The sequence below is a fragment of the Chroicocephalus ridibundus genome, chromosome 1, assembly GCF_963924245.1.
Source record: "Chroicocephalus ridibundus chromosome 1, bChrRid1.1, whole genome shotgun sequence".
In the NCBI taxonomy this organism is placed as follows: Eukaryota; Metazoa; Chordata; class Aves; order Charadriiformes; family Laridae; genus Chroicocephalus; species Chroicocephalus ridibundus.
In genome coordinates, this window is record NC_086284.1 from 27750451 (window position 1) to 27768335 (window position 17885).

At 42.5% G+C, this 17885-nt stretch overlaps 1 protein-coding gene across 14 annotated transcripts in view; it reads right to left on the reverse strand.

Moving 5' to 3' along the window:
* Positions 1–17885, reverse strand: part of STARD13 (StAR related lipid transfer domain containing 13) — a 312543-nt gene that overhangs the window by 4643 nt on the left and 290015 nt on the right. For all 14 annotated transcript variants that reach the window (XM_063332552.1, XM_063332535.1, XM_063332543.1 and 11 more), the window contains 7 exons: positions 16805–16978; positions 14528–14687; positions 9883–10081; positions 6611–6818; positions 5570–5684; positions 4563–4784; positions 1997–2214 (listed from right to left, as the gene is read on the reverse strand). In XM_063332552.1, the coding sequence (XP_063188622.1) occupies positions 1997–2214; positions 4563–4784; positions 5570–5684; positions 6611–6818; positions 9883–10081; positions 14528–14687; positions 16805–16978 (1296 nt within the window). The remainder of the gene's footprint in view (positions 1–1996; positions 2215–4562; positions 4785–5569; positions 5685–6610; positions 6819–9882; positions 10082–14527; positions 14688–16804; positions 16979–17885) is intronic.

Below are 17885 nucleotides of genomic sequence, written 5' to 3' on the forward strand. Positions count from 1 at the left end.
AAGACTGATGATCCCTATTCCCAGTTATATGGATTTAAGCCAGTTTCTGTACTTCTCTAAATGTCTTACAGTAGTAAAAACAGGCACGGCACCTAACTCACAAAGATGCTGTGATACTTAATGAACATTAAACATCTGAGGAATCTTTAATGAAAAGCGATGCCAGTGCAGGGCAGTGGAGAGCTGCATCAGATCCCAGGCATATGAAACATCGCCCCTATCCTCTTACCATCAGAGCCTTCTCAAGGGAGCCTAATCCCCTTGTTATGACTGTCATGTTGAAAAAAAAAAAAAAAAGAAAGAAAAGAACAACTAAGTTCCTCCTTTCACAGCCAGAAGTTTGATTGGGAAGGAGAAAACTGCTGTCTGTTAAAATATATTTACTCGTGTCCCCAGAAGCGAATTATAATTTCACTGTTCACTTCCCACCAATCATAAGGTATCAAATTGACTGCGATATCACTGGCTAACCTTGCTCTAGACTTAATGATACAAATCAAAAGAGATAAACAACAGAGTCTGACAGATCTGCCTGATGGCTGTTTTCAGCCTTTAAAAACCCACCGGGACTCAGTTTTATGATATGTATTTCAGTCCTTGGGGGTCATTCTGCCTGGGTTAGTGAAAAGAATGAGAACTCAACGGCAAGATTTTTCTTTAACTGATGTGACTGCACAGCAGGTCTTTAAAGAACATAAAACACCATGAAACCTAATAGTGAACTAAGTGCCAAGTAAGAGGACAGAATTATGGTCATCAAAACCTCCCCGCCGCTCCCAGATAATGTTCTTGCCGCTATGCAGAGGGCCAAATTTATCATTGGTTTAAGTCAATAATAGTATTCAAGAAAATTAATTATAAAATATTTAATTTAGCCCAGTGTACTGTGGGAAGGCAAAGGAAATAGAATAACGGGACAATTGGTGTTTTAACTTTATAAAGAACTTTCAGAAAATATTTTTAAAAATCTTCCCTCAAGAGTTCCAATAATTCTTCCTTTATACTGACAATATCTGCATGTTATCATTCTCTAAGAGAATACTGAAGTTCATAAAAGGGACGTACTATTATAATTATATTTTATTGGGCTCATCTTTTTCCTTCAATCTTTATTCCTGCTAATACAACCCTGACTCACTGAACTATTTCCTTTGTCAAAACTGCTTAGTATTTCTCTGGCACATCATTTCAAGCAAAGAAAGCAGAGACCAAGAACAGGAATGCACAAAATCATCCTGAAATAAGTAACTGTAGGAATGACCCTGTAAGTGAAATATGTCAGCAGCTCCACAATAGCTCCTAGCAAGGAAAGGGCCAGGATTTCAAAGGCAGAAGGTACATAAGAGGAATATTTTTATCTGTTCTGTACAGGCAGATAGACAATGGCAGAACTGGGATTGAATTTGGAAAATTGATACACAGCTATACATTTATTTGAGAGATGTCATCCCCTGGAAGACCGTCAGAATACATATCTACTGCCCCTTTCTGTTCCTTTCCACACGAGGATTTTTATGGGTTAGCATTTCTTGGTCTACAAAGGCTCCAGCTGCAAATCTAAAATAACAACTTATATAGACACCGTATAACAACCTTAGCTTAAAAGCATCACTATCTTCTCTACTAAACATTTGGCTCTTAAACATCAAACATTCCCCAGAGAACAGCAAAAGCAGTGTAAAAAACAACTGGGTTCTATTCGCACTGTTTTGACAACAAACAAAGCGAAGAGAGAACAGCAGCTATTATCAGACATCTGTTCTAAGGAAGAAATGATATTTATGGCCTCAGGAGTATGTGCTGCTCAAATTACATGAGAGAAAAGGTCAGCATGCTCTAGGTGTACGATTTTAATTCAGTTTGAGAAATCAACACTGCTGCCCAGAAGTAGAGCTCTCGAAGCACAATTATACAGATGCGAAGGCTGAGATAAGACCAGATCTTCCTTGCACGCACTGCAGGAAGCAAAGGGACTGGAGAACTGCCCTTAGCTTACCTTAGAACAACGAAGTCTCGGACGGGATGAGGAGCCATGCTGTTCAAAACATACTGGTAAACTTCCGTCTGCTTGTCCAGGCTCTCGACCACCTTCCATTGCAAGAAGTCCTCATCCCAGAGGTGACGTTCTCTCAGCACTCGGTTCAGGACAACTGATGGGGGGGCTTCAACTTCCACCGAGGCTTTCCAAAGCCTTAAGGGGTTCCCATCCCCAACCTGGAGCAAAGTAACAAAGAACATAAAACCCCATGATCTATATGCATATGTTCGGCAGAGGACCACTGATGACAGAATCTTGGTATGGGTATCCGGCTTTAGCTTAAGAGCAGGCGTATTTCCCTGCTAACCATCACTATTACTGCTATTGCTGCTGCTCTTCTGTATATGAAGACACATGCATACTAGTCTTGGATGGAAAACTGAAGTGATACATTACTTCTGCTCTTACACCGGTATTATCGGAGCAGTTCCCATAGCGCCAATGGAGTTGCTGTATTATTTCTGGTGTAACGGACACTTTTTCAACCCCAAGCATGCTAACTGTAATGAAGAATACATCTGTGTGTAGAAGTAAAAACAGATGAAAGGAGAGACCAAAACCATGGGCTGAAATAAAGCCACCACCGTGGGCAATCGGATGCTCTAGCTGGGACTGAGGGTCAATTAACTCTCCTGGTTAATTGGTGGAAGAGAAGAACACATGTTGGTTCACTTATGTGTCAGATACACAGATGTTTGCTCTTCAAAACAGCCGCAAGGGAAGTATTGGGAAAATGCCTTTTAAAGAAGGAACACACAGACTGCTTGCTAACTCACAGCTCCTGTTACTTGTTACACCTCCACTGCACGCAATACAGGGAGTGGGAAGTGCTAGGCTGTGTAAAAGATGAATATCCTAAAATCCACACATACATCATATCTGCACGGCTTTAGGGCTGTCATATTTCAGGCAGCAAACAAGTTGAACGTAAGCACTGGATCTTGCAAGCCCTGCTTTTCTAACCCCTCCCTACCTTGGCATCCCCACATACCAATGCTAGCACTCCAGAAACCTCCAGCACCTCCCACAGACCCAGGATTGCATCCCCAGAAACCCAACTCCCACCTAAAATTATTTTATGTTGTTATAATTCCTTCTCCCCAAAGCTCTCAGTTCCCCTGTCCTCCTGCCTGAGAGCCTCAGGAGCTCCCAATCCCCGCTGCAGCCTCACATGCCCTTGACCCCAGACCTGTGTGTGCCCCTATTCACTCCCTCCCCTCTCCCACACCATACTCCCATCCTGAGCCCTTCCCAACCTTCTGCAGTCCCTCCCTGCAGAGGCCGCTTACAGAAGCTGGCTACAAACCTGAGAAACTGTGATTTCTTTGCCCAAACAGAGGGGTGGTGACTGCCTAAATAGGGGTAGCGCTGCCTCCGGCCACTAAGAGCCCCTGACCCCTTACCATCCACACTCCACACTCCTCCCAGTGCCCTTTCCCTGCCAAACTAGTGTCACCCACCCCTAACCCACCCCCTTCTCTTGCTTGCCACTGCTGGTTTAATCACAGAATCATAGAATGGTTTGGGTTGGAAGGGACCTTAAAGATCATCTAGTCCCAACCCCCTGCCATTGCATTTCCAACAGCCCTGAACGCCACTTCTGCACGGACCCTGCAGAAGGGCCGCTTTGCTTCACCAAAGAAAAAAAAAAATCTAACCATTAAAAAACTATTAAAAAACCCCCCTATTAAATACTGAGAAAACCATTGCAAAATATCAAATAAACAACAACAAAAAAGGAAACTTTGAAGCTTATGTACAGAGCAACGCCAGGGCTAGCGAAACAAGTGCTAGTCCTAAATTACTTATTGATTTAAAAATTTTTAAAAAAATAGTAAAATAAAAAATGCAAATTAATGTTTTATAAACCGCGGGGGAAAAAAATTTTCAGCACAGTACAAAAATATAAAGCATTCCTTTCTGCAGGGAGCCTGCTGCACCCTCCTCCTGGCTGCAGCAGTCTGGCTTTCCCTGCAGAAGCGACAGAACCTGGAACAGCTTCGGAAGTTTTGGTAAAGGTTGCAGATATCAAAAATCCACGGGAAACAAGGACAAGAGGATCAGGGATAAAACTGGCATTACGTCTGGCCTGGGTAAGTAAAGCAAGTGGGCAGCCTGAAGAGGTGTTTTAATACCTATGTTCTCGATGTGTTCTCCAAACTGCTGGCAAAAAACAGGAGATGGTCAAAAACTTTGCCTGTCGCCCAGTCAAAGAGCTTACCCAAGCAATGTTATCTGTTGTTTAAAGTCTCAGCTCACTCTCTGGTTGCATTGTTTGCTGTATCACTTACTTCATCCATTTTAGAGACCTTAGCTTGCTTTCTGTGCCTTCTCCTGGAACCTCATATTTGAATCATTATTATATTACATTTTTAACTGCTTTTAGTAGCCTTTTAAAAAAATTTGTGTGCCTCACCAGACAGAAGGATATGTATTTAGCCATGCGACAAGTCAGGGTGACCCATAGCTAGGCTGTATTTTGCTTTGGTTTCTTTACTGCTTCTTCCCCATCTCCCCAAATTACCTTTTTGTAGGCGAGTTCTGTGTTCTCTACACTGGAACACGTGACCCATCCTTTGAATTTCTCTTTTGCTTCTTTCTGAAGATTCTGCATGAGACTTTCCAGGTACATCTGATAGTTCCCCCCTTCCTCATCCACTTGCTTCCCGAGCTCATCCAGGGTGGGAGAATGCACTTCGGCATCGACGTAGGAGTTCCGGGACTGGGTGACCATCTCATGAGGGACCTGTGCCACAGAAGGTGTGGCGGGGAAACATACAGGGAAAACCTCTTGCTGAGAACTTTTCCTTAAGGCACTGTGTTTCTAGGCTGATCGACCATTCAACATCCAATTACAATGAGCCTATGAGCCGTAAAACGGATACTTGTTTCTGTCTTTGCTTCTTATGCAAGATGAGAAATCAAAGCAGTGTAATGAAACAGTCCATGGCTCAGAATAGCACTAATCATGCAGAACCGTATTAGACTCTGTTGTCAACACACCTGTGTTGCTCCTCTAGCCCCCAGAAATGTTGCCTTGTGCTTCTGGGGAAGGGAGATAGATAGGAGCATTATCTCTCCTCCGCCTGCAGTGAAAGATGCAGGGAGACTGCATCTCCATATGCAATTTTAACTTTATTGCATGACACACAGAAATAAAGCGTATTGGCTCTTCTTTTTGAGATGAGTAAGTTTTAACTGAGGTGCTAAAAGCGTTATAATAACATGAAATGTTAAAACAGCAGATTTTTATTTTAATTAGACTAAGATTTCCTAATCCATTAATTTGGGTTGAAAACTGCCACAGACTAATTACCCATCATTTTTAATAGTTGTGTCTCTGAATGCTAGAAGGGAACAGTCATAACGAAATGAGATAAATAAACTTTAGATGGAGCAAGTTTACAAATAAGTGAGGCACCATCAATCTCTGAGCTAATACAAAACAGAAAATCTAAGCATAAACATAAATACTTTAAAGGATGCTGCATTATGTGGCCATGAATAATGCTGTTTGAGTCTCTCACTCACCTCAAAAAGTTTGTTGCATTCCATTATCATGTGAGCAAGTCCCTGAGTAGCTGCCAGGTTTTCACTGAGGTCCTTCTGATCTGGCTTCCCTGTTGCATATTTTTTCTGTATTACTCTGTAATTGAATTCAGTGTCTCAGGTAAAAAGAGCTGAATCTTTTTAATACGAAAGCAAACAGCAGCAGGATGTTCAGAACACCAGAGAGAAAAGCCTATCTTTAGTTTTTATTTATCACAAAAGATTGCTCAGACTGTTGGGCCTTTTTTGAAGGAAAAATATTTACGTAAGATATTGCTGAGCCAAAGGTAAAAAGCAGGAAAGGTTATGCATGTCCTGCATTAGGTGTTGTACATTTTGAAATGGATTTCTAACAGACATGATGTACAGTGGTTTTTGTTGTTACTGCTTGCTCAGACACTGGTCATAGAGGTACATAACCAAGAATCTCTATTCTGAACCAGATGGGGGGAAAAAAAAAGTCAGCAGGGACATCAAGTTGGGACCACTGATGTTTAGGAGGGTCTATGCCCTGTTTAGTCTACACTCACCACGTTACACGCCATTTTAATGTGGCCTGAAATAAACTCGGCTTCCCAAGTGGCAGAACACAGCCAGAAAATACAGAGTGAAAAACCACTCACTGAAAATCTACGTATTAAGATCCTTTAAAACACGGTCAGTCTTTGGCTTCAACCAGAGCAAAATCAGGCCCTTTTCCTTCACAGAAGTTAACATTACTTATGCAAAACTCACTAGCGCCCCAGTGAAATTCTGCATGGAAAGCTGGCACTGTATATTCACAACAGCCAGCCAGAAACACAGAAACGCCTGCGGGGCTGGTGAAAACACCGTCTGTGCGTGTACAGGTGGGCTTCTGGCTCTGCAGCATGGGCCTTCCCCTCTCACTGAAGCCATGCCCTGTGTAACCTGTGCTGGAAAGCAGATGGTTTGGTAAATTTTATCCTGCATACCTTTAGAAACACGGAAAACATCATTTTGTGCTAAGGATATGACCATTTATGGTGTTGAGAAGAAACTTACCTCGGTGAGCTTTCTTTCTTCACTATATTGAGATGGAAGAGGGAAGGTGCCAGACAAACAGCGATGTTCATAGGAGTCATCTGATTCTCTTCCACGGAGGTGACGTCGCTCAGGAAGCACAGCAGAGTCTGCAAAACCTCCCGGTTCTCGTCGGACATCAGCATGATGGCTGCCTGCACCGCCTGCAGCCGCTGCTCCTTGGGGACGTCTGAGGAAGAGCAAGGGATGTTCAAGGGGGTCACTTGCAAGATCAGATAAGGAGCCAGGAACAAGGCAGAGTCAGCACAGGCATTCACACCCTGGGAACGGCTTTCTGAAGAGGCAGATGACAGGGGATGAAGGGGCGAAGACCAGCTGGTTGTTGGAGGGCTGTGGTATTTGCTCCTCCATCAAGCACAGCTCGCCTAACCAGTGTACGACATTTCTCTGCATATTTGAAAGGCTCTTCCCCAAGAAAGAGACTGAACTTCACTTAAAGTTTATGAAGGGAGAGCAGTACTCAGTGCTCCTGTCTTTAAATGGTATTTTGCAGGTTTCTTTTGTCCCCTGGGAAGGCAGTTCAAAAGTCTTAAAGAAGCTTCAGGAAAATACTTACACTTGTGTCCTAAACCATAAAAAGAGTTTAATGAAAGTGGTAATGGATACGCTTAAATAGCATCTCAGACAGATTCATTTCTGAAACTACCATAAGTTTTCTCAGTTTGGACTTGGAGCCCTCCTCTGGGTATTACATATGCTCTATATAATCGAACGGAAGAAGAATGGAAGTAGATTTACAGTGCAGGGAACAGCCAGCTTTTAAGCTCTGCTTGCTAGCCTTGTACAAGCATTTTACTTTAAAAGCTTTCAGACATGAATGACAAACTGAACACAGCCCAATGCTTCTGATTTTCTAGAAGTGGCAAAGCCAGGTCTTTCTGAGAAGTCAGACGAGCCTTTGCTAAATCCATACAACATGTCTTTTCTTCCCGCACAGCCTCCTGGTTCTCCTTCACCTGTACTGCTGCACTGGTGGGTCTGATGCATAGAGAAGATGACCGGCCAGCCTTTCAATCATAGGTTAACAATAGGCAACTGAGAGTTTGGGGGAAATGGAGAAATTCCATCAATGCTATGCCATATAGACTATTACATTAATCATCTCATCCCCAATCCTCTGCATTACAGCAAACCAAGCCATTCTGGATATATGAAAAAGATCCTGGATATATGAAAAAGATCTTCACCAAGACCTAGAAAATCAGAAATCCCTTGCCAATACACTAAGAGAAGAAAAATCCTTCCTAACTTCACATTAGTAATTTGTTAAACAGGATGAAGGGGAAGAAAAACTCCCAGCTACAGATTTATTTAATTGCAGACATTATGAAATACAATTGGTATCCCAGCAATTTGCAACATTTTTCTTTCTGTGAAAGGAGTTTTGTCAGTAATGTCTAAAACAGAAAAATATATTTGTTGTTGGTTACATGGAAAAAACCCCACTGCTACTCATTCTTCATCCAAACGTTGGTCTCCACTGTCTACAGAGCCCATCTTTTCTTTTTCCCACCTTGGTTTACACAGACTCATCCTCGGGTCTTTCTGAAGTCCTTTACGGACTGGTGCTGTTCAAGAAAATCTTTCCGAGCACTTTTTTCCCCCTTTGATCAGTGTAAAGAAGAGTTCTTCAGACTTCCCACTACAGTCCCATGTAGGAGTTACAGAGTCAGCCCGTGCCCCTTTTTACAGCATTTTTTTGTTGTCTGCTAGCAATGTTTCACCATTTGCTTGCCGCTGTTGTGAATCCTAATGCCAGGCTTCCAACTCAGAAGAACGCCAATGACACTGAAATCTGCCATATCTTTCTTCCTTTGGCAAGGGGGCAGTTTACTTGCCGTCTCTCCTATACATTCCCAGTTCTCATCAAGCTATAGTATAAAGGTAATTTGTTTCCAAGGACATGTAGAACATGTAGAACATGTCCTTCTAGTGGATAATCTTCTCCTTGGCCACTTCAATGATGGAAACAATTGTGACTGCCATTTTATTACCACTGGGAATTTCTGTTGCTTTTCTCGCTGACGTGCATGAAGGCAGAGAAGACCTAAGACTTGTGAGCAGGAAAGAAGAGGGGGAAAAGATAGTCCAAGGCTAGGCACCAACTGTTTCAGTTAACTTGTGTCCTACGACATCGTGTATGACCAAATTCCCTAAATTTATTTGTGATGCTGTCTCTCATGTGCAGGATCACAGCATTTCTCTACCAGCTACCGACACTGTGATGTTAAATACATTAGTGACTGTGTGCCACAGACAGATTTTTACAGTAAAGGGAGGCACGGAAGTAACTTAGATTCTTTAGCACTGGGATTATACAGTGTTTAAAAATGGCTTTCTATTGTTTTGGCAGCTGAAACGTCTGCAAGTGAAAAGACTAGACACGCTTCTCTTTAGTGCTTCCAATTATTTGGCTTAGGCTGGCTGGGTACGCTTTTCTGTATCTGCCAGAGCACCGGCTGACTGGCCTTCATAATGGACATTGTCAGGAAAAAGCTCTAATTCTTCTGGCATTTCAATATTTTCTTCATTGTTTATTTCTCCCTCAGTCTGGAGAAGAGATACACAGTCATTTCCTGATTTACAGGGATTTTCATCATTCTGATGCATTTCAGTCTCAGATTTTCCTGAAGACTGCTTATGCTGGCATGAAAAGAAGAAATCCTGTTGTTTTTCTTCCTCTAGGAGATCTTTACATAGAAGCTGAGGATGTAAACAAAGGCAGCTTGTTGCTTTCATGTATATTTTATTGACTATAATAAAAGGCAAATAATCAAAAGTCACAGCAAAGAGGGGGACTGCAAAGGCACATGTTCTCATGGACAAGTGCCACTTCTCCATGCCCAGAAGACTCACTTGTATTGACATGTCTGCATGAAAGGAGCCCACAGTTTAAAGAAATCTGAAAAAAACATGAGTCTTCATGCTTTTTACGCCCATTGCAACCTCCCCTTCTGGCTTCTTTCTCATTCTGAAGCTGATATTTACAAAGCTTCTCAAGATTTGAACAGTCTTTCCATCAAATTTGCTAGTACTTTGTCACTGAAAACTTCAGGCAGCATAAAAATCTCTCAGTGAAAGATTTTGAGGGGAGAGAGGTTCTTTTATATATCTCTAAGGTGAGAAGAAAGAATCCCACCTAGTGTTAACATACCAAAATTTTTTACAATATATTATCATACAATATATGATATTGTATAATTGTTTATAATAATAAAAATATTGGAACTTACATTGGTAGATGTGTAGAAAAGTCTCTCCTAGCTTACTTGTGAGCAGAGGTTCTGGCAAGTCCCTGAAAAACTGCTTTACCATGTCTGCCACATCATATGCCGACTGGTCTTCATAGCTGACATTCTCTGGGGAGCTCTCGTTCATCTGACGTAGGGCCTGGATTCGGGATTTCACTCCAGATTTTCGAAACAGACCCACCTGAAAAAGCACCGTGTTGAAATGAGTTTTAAAAATAAAGTCGTTTAAAGGATACATATCTTTTAAAAAATCTATTGCAGGCTCATCAGATCATGACCGAAGCTTTGGATTGCTTATTTTACTCTAGGCAAGAACAAGGAAACGTGCAAATGATGATGAGAGGGCTGGAGCACCTCTGCTATGAGGACAGGCTGAGAGAGCTGGGGTTGTTCAGCCTGGAGAAGAGAAGGCTCTGGGGAGACCTTACAGCGACCTTCCAGTACCTAAAGGGCCTACAGAAGGATGGGGAGGGACTCATTATCAGGGAGAGTGATGATAGGATGAGGGGCAATGGTTTCAAACTGAAAGAGGGTAGATTTAGATTGGATATTGGGAAGAAATTCTTTCCTGTGAGGGTGGTGAGGCACTGGAACAGGTTGCCCAGGGAAGCTGTGGATGCCCCATCCCTGGAAGTGTTCAAGGCCAGGCTGGATGGGGCTTTGTGCAACCTGGTCTAGTGGGAGGTGTCCCTGCCCATGGCAGGGGGGTTGGGACTACATGATCTTTAAGGTCCCTTCTAACCTGAACCATTCTGTGATTCTATGATTCTGTGATATGTGATAGTCATCTTTCCCACAGTCTTGTAGGCAAGTGCATGCTCTCGTGATGGGACTGTAAGAGTTAATAACTCTGCTGCTCTGTATCCCATCCTGGAGGGAGAGTTCAGAGTGCATGTGGTTTCCCTGCTGCCTGAAGAGTTTAAGCAAGATGCTCAGCTGATATAAATCAGCAGTGGCTTGCTTGGCTTGGGTGACTGTCTGTTGATTTACTCCAGCTGAGAATCTAGTTCCTCATGTTTATTTGGGTATATATTTTGAAGACTAACAAGAAAATATTATGCTCAGCTAAGTAATAAATGGCTGTGGCAAAAGATTAGTACATCCTGGTGGAGCTTTAAAATCAAGACCAAATCTATTTTTTCCCCTTCCTGCTCTCTGCTTCCAACAGTTTCCCCAAATCCCACTGAAAACCCCCGTTTGAAAGCAGGGGGTGCAGAGGAATTACTTGCGCAGTGTCACTAACATACATTTTTATCCTGTTTGCTCTCTACTCGAAAGGAAGCGGTAATTCTTGAAATGATGCCTGCGAGGGCCTTCATGGCAGTGCTGCCCTTTTACCGCCCTTCTCCCCAGTGGAATTCCCCCGGGGCGAATTCCTGAGCCTTAACCACATTATTTATTCCCAAGTGAGTTTACAGTGTTTCACTTGGGAAGTGTTAGTACTGTTTTCCTTCAGTTTTTGCAGGGGAAAAGGTGAAATATTGAGAAAGGCCTATGAAAAAGGCGCATTTCAGGTTTGGAATCATGGACTTCTGCTCCTGCGTGCCCCCGCTGTCTCACTGGTGGTCAGTTCAGCTTTCTGCATCCACCAACAAAACTGCGTAAAGGCAAGGAAAAAATGCCTTTTGGCTTCCTTCCGCTTACTTCTGCCACCACAGAGTTCACGTAGCTCCCTCCTCTCCCTAGAACACCTCCCTGGCTCAACCATACGGTATTTAGGACTTTTGTTAACTCACACATTAATGACACTGATTGCATAAATCACACACTCTGCAGCTCTGTGAGGGGATGTATTTATTTACATGGAGATGAACTGCTACGCCAGACTGGCTGTGAGCAGCTCTTCTTTGTCTTCTTATTGATGAATTTAGCATCGCTCGTGAGTTAAATTTATGTGTATGAAGTAGAGAACTGGAGTGTGCCCTGTGTACATCCCGGTGCACTGTATTTCTGTTCACAGGTGAAGCTCTGCTCTTTGCTCTGACAAGAGAATACAAGAAAGAGCATCTGGCTCTTTTCATCTGGTTTTCCCTTTCTCTTCTTTTTAAATCCCTTTTCCTCTGAAAAATGTTTGCTGAAGATGCAGAAGGACACATATCTATCCAAAGAATACAGTTTTGGCATCTGGTAGATAAATGTGAGAGCAGAGGCTCAGTTCTCTGCTTTTGATGGAAAGTGTCCTTGCTGGTATAAAGAACCTTTAAAAACTTCCAGCTAAGTCTGATTCAGGAGGTCAGACATCAAATCTCACCTGTGCAATCTCCTGCTGCACATCATTCTGCTACTCTTGATCTCTGTTTTTGTTTAATGATATTTGTCCAAATTCCTATTTCCCTTTTTCTTGGAAAAAAACGTGATTACAAAAGAGGACTGTTCTTCACTTGATATAAGAAGGTGTTTTAGGCTCTGTTCTGCAATATTACAGACTGATTCTGTAAATAAAATGGGACTATAAATCCAGTGATTTATCAGAGGTTGGTCTGGCCCAATCTTTTTATTATCCTCATGCTGTGGATCATCTGCCCTGCAAGTAGCCGTATGATGCATGACAGAAATAAAGATGCAGTTGACAAAGGCGAAGCAGTTTCTATTTCACAAGTTGAAACTGAATAAAATATCCTACAAATAATGGTGAGGCTCCTCATACCATCTTAGACATTTCGGTGCCAGGACCCAGACCTTATAATGATTTAGAGCAACCTCAACTTTACCAAGCGCGTGCAGGAAAAGCTCTGATGCCTGTTTTAACATCTAGACCGCCTTCTGCAGTGCATGGAAGAGACACATAACCAAGATGCTGGGGGAGACTGGAGGCTGCTCAGGCCTCTGGCCCGGCATTGGGAGACTTTGAATTGAATGGTAACAAAGGGAGTTTCTGTAAAGCAGAGAAGCTGAATTGCCTGGGGGGTTTTGGCCTAGAAAGGTTTTTAGTGGAAAGATATTTTAAAGATATTTTAAATTTCTATTCCATATTTTCCCAATTCCACTCTAAGTGGAAACTCAAGCTGAGTTGAAATGGCCCTTCAAGTAGCTCTGATGCCTCCCAGCAACTAAACCCTCCCTCTCGAAGAAGATATTTGTCCAAGTCTGCCCATGGACACTCCTTTTGACTGCCTCAAATCTCTCAGGAGCTTTTTTCTTCTCTTTGGTTTTACCCTCCATTTTACTTTCTCCCCCATTTCTCCCCCTTCACTTTTCTTTTTCTTCCTATTGTTCTGCTTCTTTGCTGACAAGCCCATCCCTGTCTTACATCTCCTGTTCCTCACACTTGGGCAAGTGTCTCCTCCTCCAATCCCATCACTGATTCCAGGCTTCCTGTATCACTTTTCTTCCTATACTGGGTTTCCCTGCTCAGTACGCAAACCCAGATTACCACAGTGATAAACAGGCTTGTTAGCTACTGGATATAGTGCTTCTAGTTGTCTCTATGCGTCTTCTACTAATACCTTTCTAACAGGCTATTCCTCCCATCCCTCAACTCCTGTGCTACGTATGGTAGGCAGAACTCATTTCACCTCAATTTTGACACCCAGGAGTTAGATGACAAGGTCTGAGCGCTACAGAATCTCTTTATAGTCAATGCAAAGAAAGGATAGGATGGGCCTGAGTCTCCTCGCTGGCTGTAAAGGGAAACAGATGTGTTTGACACCTATGCATGTAATTTTTAGACTTCCATTTTGGGGAAAATGACTGTCACCCAACAAAATAACCTGGACTGCAACCAGAATGGTGATCAGAAAATGGAAGGTTCAGAACTGACCACTTCCACCCTTTTCATGTGGTCAGAGCTAGGAGAGCAGCAAAGTCTGTGGAGTAAAATGCTTGTTGCTCCATTTGAACTTGCAACTATCTAAAAGCATTTATGGAAGAGGTCAATAATAGCAGAGGACAGAAGTCAATGAGCCGGGGGTTTCTCCTACTCCTATATTCATAAAGATACATATCCTCATCCTTAGGGGAAGAACAGTAAAAATATGTTTGGTATGTCCCTGCTCCGTAGCTAAAGGGAATCAAAAAATCTGAAATACTTTGAGCATGAGGGTCTCCCAGCTTGCTTGTTACAGCTAAGAACACTATAAAAGGAGACGTACCGTAATGGCTTTGGCATTGAACCCCTGCTGACCTAACTCTATCTGGATATATCTGACTTTGTCAACAGAATACTTTGAATATTTTGCTGAGTTTGCTCTCTATTCTTGGACTTTTCTTTCTTGGCTAAGTAAATAAAACCTTTTGTACCATATCTTGTGAAATGGTGAATGCAGTTAACCCTTAGTGGCAACAGTCAAGCATAAGCAGTGCAGATATGGGCAGAAGCTGGGAGTCCTGAGCTCTGATTCAATAGACGTGAAGACCGCATGCCATTCTCTGAGGTAAGCTATTGTATACAAATTAGCAGGACTGTTATAGCTACAAGAATTCAACTGAGTAGCTGGACACAAATCTCAAAATGGCAAACCATTAGTATTGGCACCAAGTCTCAAAACACCAGAGGAGATCTGTGCCTAACATGAGATATAACAGTCTTTAAATAATTCTGGTACTAACTACAAAAAGCTTCACTATTGCTCGCTTAGGGTGGCTTTTCAGAAAAAAATCAACCGAGTCCCTGGAGTAAAGTTCATACCTGATCTAGACAGTTGTTCCGTAAGTAGCGTAGCGCTTGCTGTATGCTCTGGGGAAGAGGCTGTCCTGTTCTCTGGACATGAACTATCAGAGGCACACCAAAGACGTTTTTGTCCTTATAGTCAGGGACTTTCATTCTCTTCATGAACTTTGGCACAGACCTGAAAATTAAAAGGAACAGGCTGCATGAAAATATCAGAGTATTGACACAGTCTCTCTGAGTAACACTGCTGGCAGAAATAGGTAACTGGGGGCACCTCCTTTTTTTTAAAGAAGGTGAAATAATGTTTGATGCACAATACACGGACACTTAACAATCTGTATAATTGATGGATTTCTTGACAACTTGTATAAGTAGATGGCCTCTGGCTCTAAGATATAGTATAACAATCTGTTCCAACAAAAAACTTTTACTACGCAGCTGTCGTCCAGCTGAAGCCAACATGGTTTAAATCGCACATTAGGGACCCAAAGGAATGGCACAGCAAAGCACAGTGGAGAGGATATCTGAGAGAAAAGGAGGTTCAGTTCTCCAACATGCTGAATGGTTTTTATACTACTAGTTACATGATTTAGTATTTCCATTGACTAGCAATTTACAGTAATAAATGATGGTGGGAAATCCCTATGTACCAGATTCATCCCTGGTGTTATATGATTTATTCTAGTTGAGTAACTTAAGTGAAGCTGGTGAGCTTGCTTTCTTCCAAAAATGATGGTGAAAATGAGAACAATCTGGATTCCCTTTGGGGGAGTCATGACTGCAGTGGAATCAAAAATAAAAAAAAAAAAAAGGATGAATAAAGGATGAATATGACCCGAATGTGACAAAGATTTTTCTCATCTGTGTGGGAGGGAGATAAAATTCGGATTAAATGACCTACTGAAGGAGTACAGTATGTAACTTTACAGCTATTTAGAGTCCCACTCCTATAAATCCTTAGAGACCGATTATACAAACTGAAGAAATATTTGTCAGGAGGGAAAACCTCTGTACAAACAGCAGGATCTAGAATTCCACTATTCTAGTCTGCTTATTTGGAGTTAGTTAAGGTGAGATTCATTTCCGTACAGACATTGTCAGCTAGCTGCAGGGAGCTGCAACAAGGAGAACCGTGATCCCCGGGTTCATCTTAGAATCATAGAATCATAGAATTTTAGCTCTCTAATGGAGATTTAGATGGAGCTGGCAGTACACACTGCCTCTATACCCACTGTGGAGTGAGGCGTCCCTGGAGGGTGACCCAAAGCCTCTGCCTTAGATAGAATAAGTTGCCTTTGGAGTTGCCTGTCTTTTTCCACTGCCCACAGACAGCCGACCTGACTTGTTCAGCTTAAACTTGTTCAGATTAAACAGCCACTCTTTTGGAGCGGCTGATGTCAGTGAGGTGGATCTTACGTGTAGATCCTTGCATCTGTTTTTCTATTTCTAAAGGCAAACTTGCCTTATCTAGCTCACAGCTGAATTTAGTGGGATTTTGGTGAAGCGTGTTGAACATGGAAATCACCATGTAAATGTCAAGTCATATTATTTTTGGACTCAGTGTCTCTGTGTATTAGGGAAAGTTTCTGTAATCCCTTTGATTATTTCTCAGATTCTTATAACCTCTTATCTGTGCCTATTTCCGTTCCAGGATACTTGAGTCTGCACGGCCCATCAGGGTTCGTATCCTATTAAAGATGCAGATTTCTGCAGCCAGTTGCTACAGAAGGAGCCACCCTGTCAGGATTCACGTCCCTCTGCCCGTCACTCCACTCTCGGAGTGACCAGGTAGCTGTTACAGCTGCTACAGCTGCAAGCTCCCTCTAACGCAAGTCCAAGCTAAAGCTTACATCTTTTGATCTGCAGAGAAAAGTCCTGTAACTGCTCTAACCCTTCTTTTAAAGCACAAACAAACCAATACATGAAGTATCAGCAGCAGCTGTTTCTTTTCGAATCACAAAATGAATTTTGGGGAAGACTTACTGTAAACATTTCCTACTTGTAATCACTCTCTCCTACTCCTGTTTATTTTTCTGGAGCTGGAGTGTTGTCAGAGAGACTGAGGTTGTCTCTCTGTTAGAGCACAGGAATGAAGTCAGATCTCCAGGATCTATTTCTGACTTTGCCACTGAGTCACTAGGCAGCAATGGATTAAAGGGGACAGTTTCAAATTCTACAGTTTAAGTCAATTGTTCCTCCTAATTGCCTTTACTGAATTTACTATCAGAATAACAGAATTAGACGAATTTCTTTTCTTCTAAAAATCTCTCTCTCCCAGTTATTGATGGTACTCACCAGGTCCAGCCATGTTTGTTAGACATGGAGTACTTTTCCATGATGGCAGTAAGACGAAGCAGAGAGAACTTCTGCAGCAGATTCAGTTGGGCTGCTGACTGATTGCTGATGTGAAGTGATGCGATGGAGTGGCTCAGGCGATGAGAGATTTGGAAGCTATGCCATCGTAACCGCCTTTAGCAAAAGAAACAATGGAAAAATCAGACAATTGCTTTAACCGGGCAGAAAAAGATTTCTATGGTATACTGTGAGATAGGGCTGGACAACATACAAAACATACATAAACATACACACACACATCATGGCTCGTGGTGTGTCAACTGAAAGAAAATGTAGCTCAGAGGCGAATAAAACAATTTGCTCAATCTGTTTAATTTTGGAAATGCCCAAGCTTTCATTTTTTAATGTCAGATTCACAAGTGGGTGTGGGTCCCGTCCATGTGCTCAGGGAAGCAGTGCTGCTGCCATGCCCTTTAGCCCACACATTTCCAACAGCATCTGGGAGATCCGGATTCAAATGTTCTCTCCCTGACTCAGAACCAGGATTTGATGCCTGGTCCCTCACCTCCCAGGGGACCGGCCTGACCACCAAGGTATTTGGAGATGAGGTTCTCCAAATATCTCTATTATTAAATACCCAAGGATTTGTTGGAGAAGGGACTGAACCCTGTGTCTCCTTGGCAAGAGCCGTAACCACCAAGCTATTGAGCCACTCACATCTTCTCTTTACTCCAATACACTTTCTCTATGTACTGGATATATTGGGGAAAAAAAACTCATTTCATTTTCTTGTTTTGCTAAACATGAGTTCTGGCTCAAATCCTAAAAACTCTGGCACTGCTCATTTACTCAGCAATTTCCTCGAGTTCACTTGCTTGTGATGGTGGTGAGCAAGCACGGGCAGCAGTAAACCACGGCGTGGCAGAATCCTCTGTGAGGACATGAGAAGAGCAACGGCAGATCAGAAAATGCCAGGTATTTTTTCCCTGCTTTTGCACTACAGAGCCACTCTACACACAGCAGTGTGGACCCGCAAAGGCCTTTACCCAGGACCGTGCTTCCCTGGCTCAACAGGAACTCA